At 33.8% G+C, this 16347-nt stretch overlaps 1 protein-coding gene across 1 annotated transcript in view; it reads right to left on the bottom strand.

The window, feature by feature from the left end:
* The window catches only part of SUCLA2 (succinate-CoA ligase ADP-forming subunit beta), a 42503-nt gene that overhangs the window by 10602 nt on the left and 15554 nt on the right, over positions 1-16347 (bottom strand). Inside the window, exons 5-6 of the mRNA XM_033104672.1 lie at positions 12465-12593; positions 9937-10075 (exon numbers count right to left, since the gene is read on the bottom strand). Coding sequence (XP_032960563.1) covers positions 9937-10075; positions 12465-12593 — 268 coding nt within the window. The remainder of the gene's footprint in view (positions 1-9936; positions 10076-12464; positions 12594-16347) is intronic.

The following is a 16347-nucleotide window of genomic DNA, read 5'->3' as shown; positions in this document are numbered from 1 at the left end:
TAAATTTTTCTCCTGCCTTCCTCTCTTAAATCCACTCTAATCAGGCTTTTACTTCAAGTACTCTACCAAAATGGCTCTTAAATGAAGGTCACCTCTCCAACTTTGTCTTTCAGTTCTACCGATTCATTGCTCAATCTAACTACGACATTCTCCCTGCTGTTCCTAAACAGACAGAAGGCGGAAAACAACTGAGCAATTTCAGCTGCTGCCCAACACAAGACACACAGTTTGGAGGTCAGCTAAGTCAACTACTAATAACAACGGAAACCAACATTCTTTCAAAGGAAGATAACAGAATTCAGAATCTCTATACTGTATCTTCCCAAAAATGTCCAGTATACAATTAAAATTACTAGATCTGTAAAGAAACAGGAAAATATGACCACTAGTAAAGAGGAAAAAGATCAAGAGTAACCAACCCAAGATGACCCAAATTTAGAATTATCAGTGGACTGTAAAACAGCTATTTTAAATATGTCTAAGAATCTAAAGGAAAATATGATCATAATATAATACTAGATAGGTAATCTCAGCAGAAAATAAAAGTATAAATGAGCCAAATAGAAAAACTAGAACTAAAAAGTACAATATCTGAAATGAAAAATTCACTGGGTGGGCTTAACAACAGAACAGAGCCTGAAGATAGATAGGCTAAGTTAAGAACCTGAAGATAGATAAAAAGAAGTTATCCAATCTGAACAAGATTTAAAAAGAGAAAACCTCAGTGACCTATTGGACAGTATCAAGTCATCTAACAGTATGTGAAATTGGAAGGAGAAGGGGAGGAGAATGGGGCAGAAAAAAATACTTGAAGTGATAAAAAAAAACACATGTCAAGCCAGATTTCTATATCCAGTGGAAATATATTTAAAAAGACAAAATAAAGACATTTTCAGACAAACAGAAGCAAAATTCATCACTAGCAGATCTACATCAAGAGAGGAAGTTCTTCAGGCTCAGGGGACATAACATTTGGAAAATTGGATCTACAGCAATGGCCTCAACCAGGGGCAGTTTGACCCACAGGGGACATTTGGCAATGTCTGGAGGCATTTCTGGTTGTCACAACTAGCAGTTGCTACTACCACCTCAGTGTTATTGGGTAAACACTGCTAAATATCCTACAATGCACAGAACAGCATGTCCCCATAACAAAAATGATCTGGCCCCAACATGTCAACAGTGACAAGGTTAAGAAACCTTGATCTACAGAAAGGGAAAGAATATGAGAAATATATGAGCAAATAATGAGAACAAGGTCTCTAAATGATGGCTAAGAGAATTACAAATATGGAAAGGGGTAGAACTAGAATGAACTCTGTGGTACAGGAGTGAAATTAGAGGTACCAGTATAAATTCAGAGATTTTAAAAAATAGACATAGACATAAACATATGTGTATTTTTAGGTACACACACACACACACACACTTTATCTCTCTCTCTTTTTTTCTAGGCTCTGTGTATTGAAAAGGCTTGGAAGCAATGACACACCAGTAGCAACAAGCACAGGCAGCATGCATATCTTGGTTTCTAAATACCATTTTCCATTAAAGGAACCAGGGTCCCTTAGTACAAAAGCTGACTCCAGAGTTATGAGAAAGTAAAAGATAATCCTGGAACACCCTCTTGCACAAAAAGTAAAAAAGTGCTCAAAGAACACTTATTTGACACATTAAAAGGGCCATATCAAAAGGACAAAGGGGAAAACTTATGATCATGCAAAACCTATACACAGATGTTCATAGCAGCTTCATCAGTAATAGCAAAATACTGAAACAACCAATGTCCTTCAAAGGGTAAATGGTTGAATGAATTCTGGTACATCAAAACAATGGCATACAACTCAGCAATAAAAATGAATGAACTATTGATACATGCAAGAACTTGAATGAAATTCAAAAGCATTTTGCCTAGTAAAAAAGCCAATCTCAAAATACAACACACTGTATGATTCCATTTATATAACATTTTCTAAATGATAAAATGATGGGGAACAAACAAGTGGCTTCCAGGGCATAAGGACAGGGTAGGGAAGAAGGGTAGTGTGAAGGGTGTGCATGAAAAGAACTACAGGAGAAACTTCTTTTGTAGTGATGAAATAGTTCTGTATCCTGATTGAGGTGGCGGTTACACAAATCTATGTATGGGATAAAATTAAATAAACTTATACATACACGTAATACACACATGGACACAAAAATGATTTCAGGCTTTTTAAAAATGGTGAAAACTGAATAAGGTAGTTAATCTAGTTCACAGTAATCTCCTTCTTGGATATATACAGCTAAGTAAGATGTCACCATTGGGTGAAGCTAGGTGAAGAGAAAATGAGATTCTTTATACTTTTTTTTACAACTTCCTATGACCTATTATTTATTTCAAAATTAAAAAAAAAGAAAAGAAAAAAAAGAGGTCAAGGAGCCACTTTGAAAGTGCCTCTACTGGCCAAATCTGGAATAATCTGAGCAACAAAATAATGGTTAAAAAAAAAAAAAAAAAAAAGGATTTTAACTCATGAAATAAAATAAGAATCCATGAGTCCATTCTGCTACAAACAAATAAATGAATAAATGAATGGGGAAGAAGGGAAAGCTCTTCTTTACAATACAATGCCAACTAGTAAATATAGAAGGGATGATGAGGTTAGAAAATCATCAGTAGATGCCAAAACTAACGGGTAACAGAGTTTGATGAGGAACATAATCTCAAAACATTTTCCCACAAATTACCTAATAAATACAAAGGGAAAAATAGTGATTCTATAAGCAAGAAATCTGATGGACACTACCTTAACCAAGAGATCCACATTAACCTGATCAGTATCAGAATAAACCAACATAATGTGCCTCCTGATAAAATGCACCATGAAGGAAAAACACCATGAAGAAACATCAGACACAGAAACCCAAACTGAAGAACATTCTACAAAATAAATGACCCATTCTCTATGAAAACAAATATATGTATTATGTGTGTATGCCCAGGTCAAGAAATAAGGCAAAAGTGAGGCACTGTTTGAGGTCAAACAGAAATGATAACTAAATTCAATGTGTGACCCTCGACTAGAATCCTGGACCAGAGGAAGAGAGGAAAAGAATAAAGGACATTACCTGGACTCCTGTCTACACTTGAGTATGTACTGTGGATTAGATGATAACATTTTATCAATGTTAAATATCCTGGTTTTGATCAATGTACTGAGGTTATATAAAAGAATGTTTTTAGAAACTGAACTATTTAGGGATAAAAAAAGTACAATGTCTCCAACTTACTCTCAAATGGTTCTAAAAATATATGTTTTTACATATGCACACGTATACAGAGAAAAAGAGGATGACACAGCAAATAAGGCAATACGCAAATGAGTGATGATTCTGAGTGAAGGATATATAGGAGTTTCTTGTACTATTTTATTTCTGCATCAAAAGTTGGGGGGGACCCACACAATACCATATTCACAGTAAGCAGTGATTCAGTCAGCAAAACATCACCCACCATATAAAATTACTGCTGCTGAATAGAAAAAAAAAATATTGGCAATTATTATCCTTTGTTCTTCCACTTTTCATGTTCCAAATTCTTGGATAGTTATATTTAAGTTATATCTTCACTAAGGAACAACTGACCACCTTTGATAATTCTTCCTCCCAAAGAGTACTACATACCTTGCAGTTTGTTCAGTTCTAAATATTTTCTCATTTCCATTACGTTTTCTTCATTAACTCATAAATTATTTTCTCTAAATGTTAAAAAACATGACATGATAATTTTATTGCTTTGTGCTTAAACATTATTACTTATGTTATTAACTCTTGAATATTTGTTGAAACTTTTAAATTTGTGGGTCAGTAGTTCATTTTCTAATTGGTATCTGAAAAAAAAGTTTTTCTAAATGTATGGTACAGGGCTGTATATATATCCATTATGTTAAAAAAAAAAAACAATGTGCTGTTAAAAGAAAAAAAAATGAGGAACATGTAAGCAAAGACATTAGTCCTTACTAGGTCTCTGGGGTATAGGCTCTAAAAGATAAGACAGGTTCACTCAGCAGCTAGCTGAGGGTGATTCTCCAATGCAAACAGACTTGGGGTGAAATCCCTAGGACACAGAGTTCTTAGGCCTGAGTGCCATAACAGTCAGTAGAAAGAGCCACTGAAATGCCTGCTAATAAGCAAGGGTGGATGTAGTATCAGTAAATAGAACCCACACTCAATTCATACTGGAATTGTGGTACCAAAATCGTGGTGCTCAAAGGGGGGAAATTTTTAAGAGCTTACACATTGGTCAATTAGTCCCCCACTCCCCCTAGAAATTACAAATGCACTGTGCCAAAATCATTTTCTCAGAGATTTCTCCCAGTTGATTTTAAGTCCATAGGTAATACGATCAGGACAAAATGGCATCCTGGTGAGATTAATATCAGTCCACTCTCCTTCACTCAGTTTCCACTCAGTTTCTGCCGCGACTTTTGATAAAACTAAGGACAAGCGCCTGGTTCCTAACAGTGGAATGGCTTGGGTTTTTGTTGTTTGTTTTATTTTCCCCTCCAAAATTTGGTAACTGAGGCGCTAATGCTGTTATAAATTTGCATGTATTATTAACTTTATGTACTCCTTTAAAAGTGAGGTACATAAGAGACCTGAAATTCAAACAATATATAACTTCTGAGACCATGAAGAAACTCTACCCATTCCTATGAGACAGTCCAAACTGCCAGGGCTGAGAGAATCCAAACTTTATCCACAAATCATAAGCTGTCTAGATAATATTGTCAAAATATTCAAGAAATTAAGAAAAACATTAATTTCTTTGCACTTCTAACTCAGAGAAATTTGACTTGGGACTTCAGTACTCTAGGCCTTTGAACTTTATCACATTTGGACTTTAAGTTCCAGGTGTGTCTTTATGCAGTTTACAATTAGAGTGTTTTATGGTATCTTAATGTCATAATTTAATTACCCTGAAGAACTTCTAATATTCCAATAGACAACATGATTGAGAATAATCTTGATGTCAGAAACAGAAAGAATGAACTTTCAAAATTGAGCTGATACTAGTGTATTATTTTGACCCATTTTAGAAACTTCTGGGGGCAAAAATCCAAACTACCTATAGGTGTTTCTGGACTATCCAAAAAAGAATAGCTGGGATCAAGATGGTAGCCTCGAAGTCAGAGCTACCCAACAGAGTAGCTAATCTCTCCTCCCCCAAAAGCTCCAAGTCCACCCTTGTTGCTCAATAGGTCAAGAAAACACTGAGGAACATTAGGGAGATCAAATCATCACAACTAGCCACGTGTCCCTGGGCAAGCCACTTTATCTCTTGGTAACTCAGTTTTCTAACCTATAAAATAACAACAGTAGTATCTACCTCACTTAACATTATAAACATTAAATGGACTAAAGGGGTTCATATTTGTAAAGTGCTTACAATAGTGCCTAGCAAACAGTATTTACTATGTTTTTGTTAAATAAAGGGGGGAAATATATACATTTGTAAGAAATTTACTACAGGAAACCAAAAGTATACTCAGAATGTCTCTTTTGAGTTGTCAAAATTCAGAACTATGTATTATCAAAGAAGAAACCGAAAATAAACCGAAACCTGGGAGACAAGCTGAAATACAGCTGAGATATTTTTAAAAGACTAAGAAAAATAAATACGACAACAGAATTAAAGTCTATGAATGAACAATAAAATCAATAAATAGTCTGTATACCAGCTATAAACAGTAAGAATATATAATAGCAGAAAAGATCCCATTTAAAAATAGCCACCAAAAATATATGTCTACAAATAAATCTAAGAAGAAATATAATATCTACATAAAGAAAATAAGTCTCATTTAAAAAGATATAAATCAGGACTTGTAAAAGTGAAAAAATAATGTATTTCTAGTTGGAAAAACTGGCCACCAGCAAGATGTTAAGCTCCCCCCCAACAATTTATAAGATTAATGAAAACCCAGTAAAATTCCAGTCTGATTTTTTCTAACAAAATGATTCTAAAGGTTGCCTAGCAATAGGAGTTAGTAATTTGACATCAAAGTACCAAAAGCAGAACCAAAGGTTTCAGGAAGTTTGTGAACCTCTAGACTGCATGAATAATAGTACATGTGCACATGCTCGCCCGGGAACACCAGAGCTGTCTCCTTGGATGAGGGTACTCGATTTCGTGCAATTTTCACGGCATTCTTAAAATGCCCTTGGCCCACAAAGGGTTCAGTAATACAAATCTTAACAAATAAATAGGTAAGAACTGCCTCTCTAAAAAAAAGTATTTTTAAATAAGCATATGAGAGAAGAGTTGTCCATTATTAAAACTTAAAATTATTGATACAAAAACAATCAGATCCATAGAATTAGACATTTAAATAAGATGAGGTATCAAACATCAGTAGAAAAGGATGTTTTATTTAATGATTTTAGGAAAACTGACTATTTGGAAAAAAGAAGTAAAGCTAAAGTAAAATCTTGATTGATCAAAGACTTAAAAGTAAAAAGCAAAAGAATAAAGAATAGAACACATTGCAGATAGATATTTACTGATCTTACATAACGGCAGTAAAGGTCCCATTCAAAATTGCAACCAAACAAAGATTTGTTCTACAAATGAATCTCAGAAGAAATATATATCCACATAAAGAAAATAATCTTATTTTTTTCTTAAGAGGAAAAAATATCTCTCAGCATAAAAGCAATTGAAGTCAAAATGAGACCTGAATACATGAAAAAGTGAAAAGCTTCACTATGTATGTCCAAAAAAATCAAACCAAATTAAACAATAGACAAACTTGGAAAATATTTGTATCAAATGTCAGAAAAGAGATTAACATCTTTAATATACAAAGAGTCCACACACATGGAGAGACCACAGGATATATTAGGTGAATAAGGAAAATGCCAAAGGTATATACTATGCTGTCTTTTCTATAAAGGGTAGTTAAGACCTATTTTTTTATTTGTTTTTATTTGCAAAAGAGACAGTAGGAAAAAAACACACAAACTAAAACTCAGGAGAGAGGAATGGGAGTGGTTATAAATATGGAGAAAGCAAAATGTCAAGATAAAAGAGTGAGACTGGTGGAAAAACATACTTTGCTATTTTGTTCTGATTTTTGAACCATGTAAATAAGTTTTCAGAAAATAAACGGAGACTTCATCAAATTAATAAGAACAACTATCCGTATTTCCCTTTGGGTACTGCATAATGCCACCTGAAGATAACAGGTCCTGATACACAGAACCTGTGAATGTTATCCTATATGGTAACATTTTCACAGATGTGATTAAAATAAGCATCTTGAAAGGAGGAGAGATTATCCTGGATTATCTGAGGGGGCTCTAAATGACATCACAAGTATCTTTTTTTTTTTTTTAATTTATTTTTAATTTATTGAGGTGACAATTGTTAGTAAAATTACATAGATTTCAGATGTGCAATTCTGTATCACATCATCCATAAATCACATTGTGTGTTTACCACCCAGAGTCAGCTCCCCTTCCATCACCATACATTTGATCCCCCTCACCCTCATCCCCCACCCCCCAACCCCTTTACCTTCTGGTAACCACCAAATTACGTTCCCCAGATTAATTTTCAAGCCCGTGGCCATCCTATGGTCACCGATTGCCCTCCAATCCCCTCACCCTCCCCCCCACCCCCCACCCCTCCCGCCCATCTAGCAACCCTCAGTTTTTCCTCATTGTCTCCCAAACTGTTTCTGATTAGTTCATTCACTTATTCTTTTCTTTAGAATCCGCAAATAAGTGAGATCATATGGTACTTATCTTTCTCTGTCTGACTTATTTCACTTAACATAATGTTCTCTAGATCCATCCATGTTGTTGCAAGTATCTTTACGAGAGAGGCAGAGGGAGACAAAAGGAAGAAGAGGAGGCAATGTGACCACTGAGACAGAGATTGGAGTGAGATGGCCACAAATCAAGGAATGACACAAGTATGAAAAGGCAAGGAATGGATTCTTCCCTAGAGCCTCTGGAGGGAGTGGAACTGCTGACACCTTGAATTCATGTGATACTGGTTTTGGACTTCTGGCTTCCAAAACCATGAGAGAATTATCTGTTGTTTTGTGCCCCTTAGATTGTAGTAATTTCTTACAGTAGCCATAGGAAACACACAGGTACCAAAGGACATAAACAGAGAATTCTGTCTACTGAGGAAAACATGCCTGATAAACATGAAAAATTCTCAACATGACTAGTAATCAAAGGATTGAAAAATAAAATACCATTTCCTGATTATCAGTTTAATATAGATTAAACCCAACGTTAACACTCACTTCTGGCACAAGTAGGCAATGAAATGGACACTGTATGTTAGAACAACTTCTCTAGACGACTATTTGGCAAAATATATCTCAAAATGTTACTATTCTGACCCATTCATCAAAACGTATGTTAAAAAACACTATTACTTTTCGATTAAAAAATTCTACTTCTGAGAATCTGTATGACAGATACTCATTTCTATTAAAGATTTATATGCAAATAAAATACAAAGATAAAAAATTGTATCTTTGAAAAATATTTGACATGAAAAAATTCTATATACAGTAGTTTTAAGGTTAAAAAGGGAAAGATACAAACTGAATAGACAGTATGATCCCAATTACAAACAAGAAGTGATCTTTTTTGAAATGATCTATGTATGTAAAATATAAAAAGGGTGTTGGATAATGAGGTTATAAGATTTCCTTTTTCCAACCTATACTTCTTGGCATTTTGCAAATTTTCTGTAATACGTGTACAATGCCCTTAATCAGAAAAAAAAAAAAAAAAAAACTCCTTCAAAACATATAAAAATGCATACAAAAAAAGAAAACCTGAATGACAAAGAAAAAAGTTAGTTGTTAAATTAAAAGAACAAAGACATTCCCTTGGCGATAGAATATAGCTGTAGAATGTTATAACTGGAAAGAATTCAAGACTCTTGCTTTCAATGTTATTATGTAACATAATAAAAAAAAATACAAGAAATATCTGTTTTATACAGATAATTCTCCTTCAACGAACATTTCATTTTTAAAATGGGCTTCAGCCTTCACTCTTTAAAAAGTTATTTTCAGTTATACAAACTACCTCCATTATCATGAGAATTTCCTCATTCTTCTTTATACAACCATATAAAAGACTAACCAAAAAATGATTTCCATCATAAAGAATATAACTAATTAGAAGTAAAAAATGACCTACAAATACTTAAGATTAGAATGTCCAGAGACCTGAAACAAAATCAAATAAATTACAGCAATAGAAGCAGTTAATACGAAATATTAAGAAAAACTTAGACTACTTACATTTAATAAAGTAACTTACATTTTTAAAAGAAATTATATATTGAAGGCATGATAATTCAGATTCTGATTTACCATTTAAACATATGCAAAAGAAAAGCTGTCAAAGTGACAGGCTCACCTTACTTCTCTAGCGGCTAAAAATAAGAAAAGGCTGTATCAGAGTATATCCTTTGTACAATAAAGACCTATGATGTTTCTCAAGTCTAAAACTTGTGGAGGTTAAGATTCCCCAAAGCTAAAGCTATCCACTTACTACCACACTGGACACTCGAACCCAGCACTGCCCCACAGAACGTTCTGAAATGATAGAGATGTGCTTTCCAATATGGCACCCACATGTGGCTACTGAGCACTTGAAATGTGACAAGTGTGACTGAGGAATATTTTAATCTTATATCATTTAAATTAAGTTTAATTGCCACATAGAGCTGATGGCTACCATAATGGCAAATGCAGCTTTAACCCATGTACCTAAATATATATTTAAGGAGTTTGTTTTAATGGGTCTGTTTCATATTTGTTTAATTCATTCTATGTATTATAAAACTAGCTTCTACATAAGAATGAGTTCACTTCCTTATATATAATCAGTGTTCCATAAAAGAAGATACTTTACCAGCTCCATCTGAATCCTCTACCATTGGATTTATTTCTACCATGGTTGCATCGTATTTCAGAAAAAGGTTGTAAAGCTTGACCATGTTTTCTGCTGCAGAATCCACAACAGTAGATGGAAATCCCATCTTCTGCGCAAGCTGAAAGCAATTTGTCTCTTTATTAGAGGTATGTCACATATATCCAGTCAACATTAAATTACTATAAATAAAAAAACCTTGTAGTTCATCATTTAAATAAGCAAGAATCATTTGCAGTCAAAAGTCAAACATTAATCACTAAAATAGCAGCTATTATTACTAAATGGTTAAACAACACTTTTTATTCAAAATCCTCACAAGGCAGGTTCTTCACCCATTTTACAACTGAGAGATTCAGAAAGGTCATGTGATTTGCCATTCACCTAGATTCTAGTTCCAGTGTTTATTCCATAGCCTCAATACTGCCTCTGAGCCTCATGACCAACCTAAACTGAAAGAGGCTTATATTTTATTAGAACTACATACAAAAGGTGACTGACAATCCCAACGGCCCAAACAATGGCCAAAATATTAAATCATCCTATTTTACCCTTTAGGTAATTTACGAAGTGTCTATTAAGCAATGAGGACGTATCCAGTCAAAGTATTATCTCACTCATTCAAAAATCTGGGCACCTAATATATAATATATACTAGGTCCCCAAAACATAGGTTTCAAGTTTCTAATCTAGTAAAGGAGTTTACAGTCTTGAGCGGAGATTTCTAACTAGATATACCTGAAAAGCTTTTTAAAAAATTTATATACCAAGGTCCCAACCCAGAAGTTCTGGTTCACAAGTTTTATGGTGGACCACAGATTCAGAATTTTTAAACTTGCATAAGCAATTCTGAACCACTGGTACAGAAGCTATATGTCTGTATGTTTATGCAAACTGCTGCCACTGCTCAGGAATACTACAGAGTTGGTTTTTCCTCTTCCAATTGCTATCACAGGCTGTAATACATTTGACTTTCAATTATAGGAAATCTTAAAGTCTTTGAGGGTGAATGTGATTTTTGCAAAAAGTTAAGTGCCAATAAATAAAGTTAATGATCAAGATAAGAAAGGTTATTTTTAGTTAAGACTTATGTCAAATAAAGAATAATGAGAAATAAACTACTATTTAATTTTTACTAGGTCACAATGCACTGTTTCAGATGTAAACATTTGAGAATTCCAAAAGAATTCTGCCAACCCAGTATGACATTAATTTGCCAAGCACTGTGCTAGGTAATATTTCTGTTCATCACTCAAAAAAGTATAATCTTAGTAGATTATTCCTTCAAGTAGTGTTGTAAATCAAGTGTCTTCTTTTTCTGTAAATCAATTGTCTTCTTTTTCATCTAAATTTAACTCTCCACTCATAACTCTCACATAACTACCTAATGAATCAAATCTCTGTCCCTTTTAAACATTTATACCATTCACTTGCCTGAATGACTTGCTTCAAGTTTTATTGGGGAAATTTCTCTATCTCCTTTAAAACCTTTGTGCCAGTCAAAATTCTTGCTCTACTGTACTTCAATGCCGTAAGTTTATTTTGACATAGTTTCCCATTAACAGATGTAAATGTCATTCAAGCTTTAATATTCAAACTTTTCTTTTAAGATGAGTCACTTATTTTTTTATATCCAAACTAAACAGTTTAATTCAATAGAGTACTATAAACATTGTCAAGCAAATCTCACAGGCCATACATAGTATTAAACTTTATGCTTGGGTTTGTTTTCTTGGAGGGGGAGGGGGAATGAAGGGGAGGAAGAAGCGCACAAGAAAAACAATACAGAAAACTAGTGAAATTGTTGGCAAAATTGACCATGTATGTGCATATACTGAGAAAAAGTCCATAGCTTTCATCAAATTCTTAAAAGTATCCATAAACCTCACCTAAAATAAAATCACTGATCTATTGGGAATACCTAAGACAGTATCCCTACCATTCCATACAATTTTCACGGAAAAAAAGGGAGATAGGAACATGTTAAATGCCACCATGGCTATTGTAAAATCCAGACAAGTTTCTTCAAAAAAATGAAAGAAAAAAGATGGAGAGAGTGAGGGAAAGGAAACCTGTAAATCAGAAAATGACCTAGGAAACATTAACCAATGGCAATGAAGGACCTTATATGGCTCCCTACTCAAACAAATTGTAGAAGGGAAAAAACAAACAAACAAACAAACAAAAACCTTGAGACAATTAGGCAATTTGAATTGATACTGGGGAAGTAATGATAACTAAGAAATTACTGTTAATTATATTAAGTATGGCAATGGTATAGTGACTATTTTAAAAGAATCCTTATCTTTTAAAGATACATATGGAAATATTTATGGAGGATATAAAGAAAAATACTATAGAGACTTCTAAAAGTTTCCATTTCTAACAAGATATCAACATGTCTGCACATTCAAACAATTGTTTTAAAACCTTGTACAAAGTTAATTCTCTTTCTTTAAGTATTATCTTTACCTAAACAAAAGTGAGAAAATGTTTGGAATACAACATACCCGTACAGCTTGTTCCTTTTTGATGCCTTCTATAATATCAATAGGTTCTTTAACTATGGCTTCAGGAGACTCAGCAGCAACATCTTCAATGTTGACGCCACCTTGAGAACTTCCTATTAATACAGGACCCTAAAAGGAAAGGAAACAGCCAAAACATCTAGATTTTATTTTGGACCCATCAATAAAATTGTAAAACCTATTTGTACACAACATCAAACATCCATCTATCACTCCCCACTCCTATTTTTAAAATTCCTTGAGAATTTACCTTAGCATTTCCTGCACAGTAACCCCTTATAATAAATGTTCAACTGAAATAATGAAAAAGAAGTGAAAAGGAAGAGAAAAACAATGACTCACTGCGAGGGAAAAAGATTAAAAATATATGCAAAATTTACACCAAATATAAACATGTATATGTGAAATAAAACCTACGCATTTTTTGAAAGAACTGAAAAGACATTAAAGTACTGTTTAAAGAACTTTAAAATTCATAACAGATTACTGATATTTAAAAGGGAAGGTCTACTGTACAAAAGTTCCCAATTTTATAAGCTCCAGGCGTACTACAAGTCAGTAAAAAAACAAAAAACAAAAAAAAGCTGCCTACCTTAAAGAATAGCTCTGGCTATTATCATGAACAATACCAGAAGATAAGATATAAATACTAAAACATTAAGTCAACTTTTAAGTCCTTTAAAATCAATCAAGAAAAAATCCTAAGGCAAAATTATCTAATAGATTTTTTAATTTATGCACAAAACTAGAAATAATCTTAATGTGCAAAAATAAGAAAATGGTAAAACCATATTACTAAAGGTTAATGACATTAGGAAAATGATCTCAATAGTGTTACGCAGGAAAAAATGATATAAAACCCTAGATTCTATTCTCAAGCGCATTTTTTAATCTAAAGTGTGTTTAAATGTGCACCTACCCACTATTCACATAAACAGAAAAATTGCAAATAAAACATTAAAAGATAATACTTTTGTCATTTTATGTCAGTATTTTCCAAAAAAAAAAATTTTTTTTACATTGAATATACTATTCTTAATCCAGAAAAAACAGTGTGACTTTCACGAAAAAAAAACAAAACAAAACACTAATTATACTTTTCTATCCCAGCACCTAGTATGTTAGTAATAAACTCATTTTAAGGTATAATGTAAAGGAAAGGAATAGTATTTTATTTATTACTATTTGGAGACCTAAACAGTCCTTCAAATCTTCAAAAGAAGGCAAGAGCCAAAGGAGGAAAGAAATCAATTACTTTTTTAGAGATTTAACTACTATTTAGGTGAAAAAAAAGATTTTAAAAAAACTACCAGCTTCCAAGGAGAAAACCAGGATGGCTGGGAAACATAGGGTTGAGTGCATCTTTGCATATTTCCTGTGTATCTTTGTACCTTTTAAATTTTATACTGTGATTAGATTTCAAAATACATGTGTAAAAAAAAAATTGGCTGTCCTTTGTCCCCTGTGTCTGGGAGGCAACCTCTAAACCATCCATTACATCTGAGAGTTTATGCCAATGAGGTGACTCACGGTGGGTGGGCCCCTAGATAGTTAACAGAAAGAAGCCGACTCAGGTCGGTGCTGGCCAGACAAGAAAGACCAACAATGTAATGAGAAGGTTGGAGCTTTGAGCCAAATATCAGCCCATCCTTCTGGGAAGGAAGGGGGCCTAGAGATTAAGTTCAACTGAATGATCAATGATTTAATCAACTGTGCATACTTAATAAAACCACTCCAAACATCTCTGGAGATCAGGGTCAGCAAGATGGTAGAACAGGAAGCCCCTGTTCTACTTCGCTCTCTCACAGAAACACTAATTTTACAACAATGTATGATCCAAAAAGCCTTTATGAAATTGCCAGAAATCAGCTAGGAAGTTGTAGCACCTCAGGCAAGTTCAATTGCAACAAAACAGGTGAGAAAAGAAAGCTGTTCGTTTCATCCAAGTCAGCTCACCCACCCCCCACCCTACCCCACCCAAGGTGATCCAGCTCAAGATCAGGAGAAACAGCCCGATGTTGGGCTTCTCTCTTGAGAGATAAAGAGAAAACTAGAATGTGCATTCAACATTCCTGCTTTTCTGGGGACTGTCAAAGGAACTGGTTTCAGTCTCACCTGACCTGGAGGATTGACTGTAAACCTGTATACTCAATGTGCGAGCAGCCACTGAGAACGAAAAAGCTCAGCAGCTTGTTATAGCACCAGAGAACTTGTAACACTGCAGAGAGAGGCCGAAACAGCTCACCAAAGTTGGGAAAAGGCACCCTCAGAGATTTTTAACAACTCAAGGAAACAGAAAAAGAACAAACTAAACCTAAAGTTAGCAGAAGCAAGGAAATAATAAAGATTCAAATAGAAATAAATGAAATAGAAGACAGACAATAGAAAACAACTAACAAAACTAAGAATTGGTTTGTTGAAAAGATCAACAAAACTGACAAAACCTTAGACTAAGAAAAACAGAAAAGACGCAACAAAAATCAGAAATGAAAGAGGAAACATTACAACTAATGCCACAGAAATAAAAAGGATTGTAAGAGCAATTATATGAACAATTATACACCAACAAACTGGGTAACCTAGAAGAAATGGATAAGTTCCTGGAAACAGTCTACCAAGACTGAATCATGAAGAAATAAAATATCTGAACAGAGCTATAACAAAGTAGAAGATTGAATCAGTAATCAAAAACTTCCCAACAAAGAAAAGCCCAGGACTAAATGGCGTCACCTAAGAATTCTACCAAGTATTTAAAAAACTAACACCAACCCTTCTCAAACTTTTCCAAAAAGTTGAAAAGGAGGGAACACTTCCAAACTCATTCTTTGAGGCCACCATTATCCTGATACCAAAATCAAATACATTACAAGAAAACTACTGACCAATATCCCTGATGATTATTGATGCAAAAACTCTCCACAAAATACTTGCCAATGAAATTCAATAACACATTAAAAGGATTATGCATTGTGATCAAAGGAGATTTATTCCTGTAATGCAAGGATGGTTCAACATACAAAAATCATGTAAAGCACCACATTAGCAGAATCAAGGTCAAAAGCCACATAATCATCTCAATTGATGCAGAAAAAGCATTTGAAAAAATTCAACACCATTTCGTAAGAACACTCAGCAAACTAGGAATAGGAGGAATTACTTCAACACAACAGAGGCTATGTATGAAAAGCCCACAAAGAACACCATACTCAACAGTGAGCAACTGAAAGTTTGCCTTCCCAGATCAGGAAAAAGGATGTCCACTGTTGCCACTTTACTCAACACAGTATTGAAAGTCCTAGCCAGAGCAACCAGGCAAGAAAAAAATTAATAAATAATCCAAATAGGAAGGAAGAAGTAAAATTACTGGTTTGCAGATAACATTATCTTGCATAGAGAAAACCCTAAAGAAAGCCCAAAAAAAGACAAAGAAAAACTATTTGAAAAAACTAATAAATGAGTTCAACAAAGTTACAGGATACAAAATCAATACATAAATACGTCTTGCTTTCTGCAGACTAACAATGAATAATCCAAAAAGGATATTAAGAAAATGATTCCATTTACAATAGCATCAAAAAGAATAAAATACTAGGAACAAGCTTAACAAAAGAAATGAAAGACTTGTACACTGAAAACTATAAGACATTGCTAAATGAAACTGAAGAAGATACAAATAAATAGACATCCTGTGTTGATGGATTGAAAGATTTAATTTTATTAAAATGTCCAATACTACCCAAAGTGATGTACAGACGCAGTGCAATCTGTATAATCCTAATGGCATTTTTTTCCATTTTCCATTTTTTACAGAAATAGAAAAAAAAACTCTAAAATTCACATGGACTCTCCACAGGACCCCAAACAG

This window comes from Rhinolophus ferrumequinum, chromosome 4 (genome assembly GCF_004115265.2).
Source record: "Rhinolophus ferrumequinum isolate MPI-CBG mRhiFer1 chromosome 4, mRhiFer1_v1.p, whole genome shotgun sequence".
Lineage (NCBI taxonomy): Eukaryota > Metazoa > Chordata > Mammalia > Chiroptera > Rhinolophidae > Rhinolophus > Rhinolophus ferrumequinum.
Note: the sequence above shows the minus strand (reverse complement) of the source record. Positions and strands in the feature narration are given on the sequence as shown.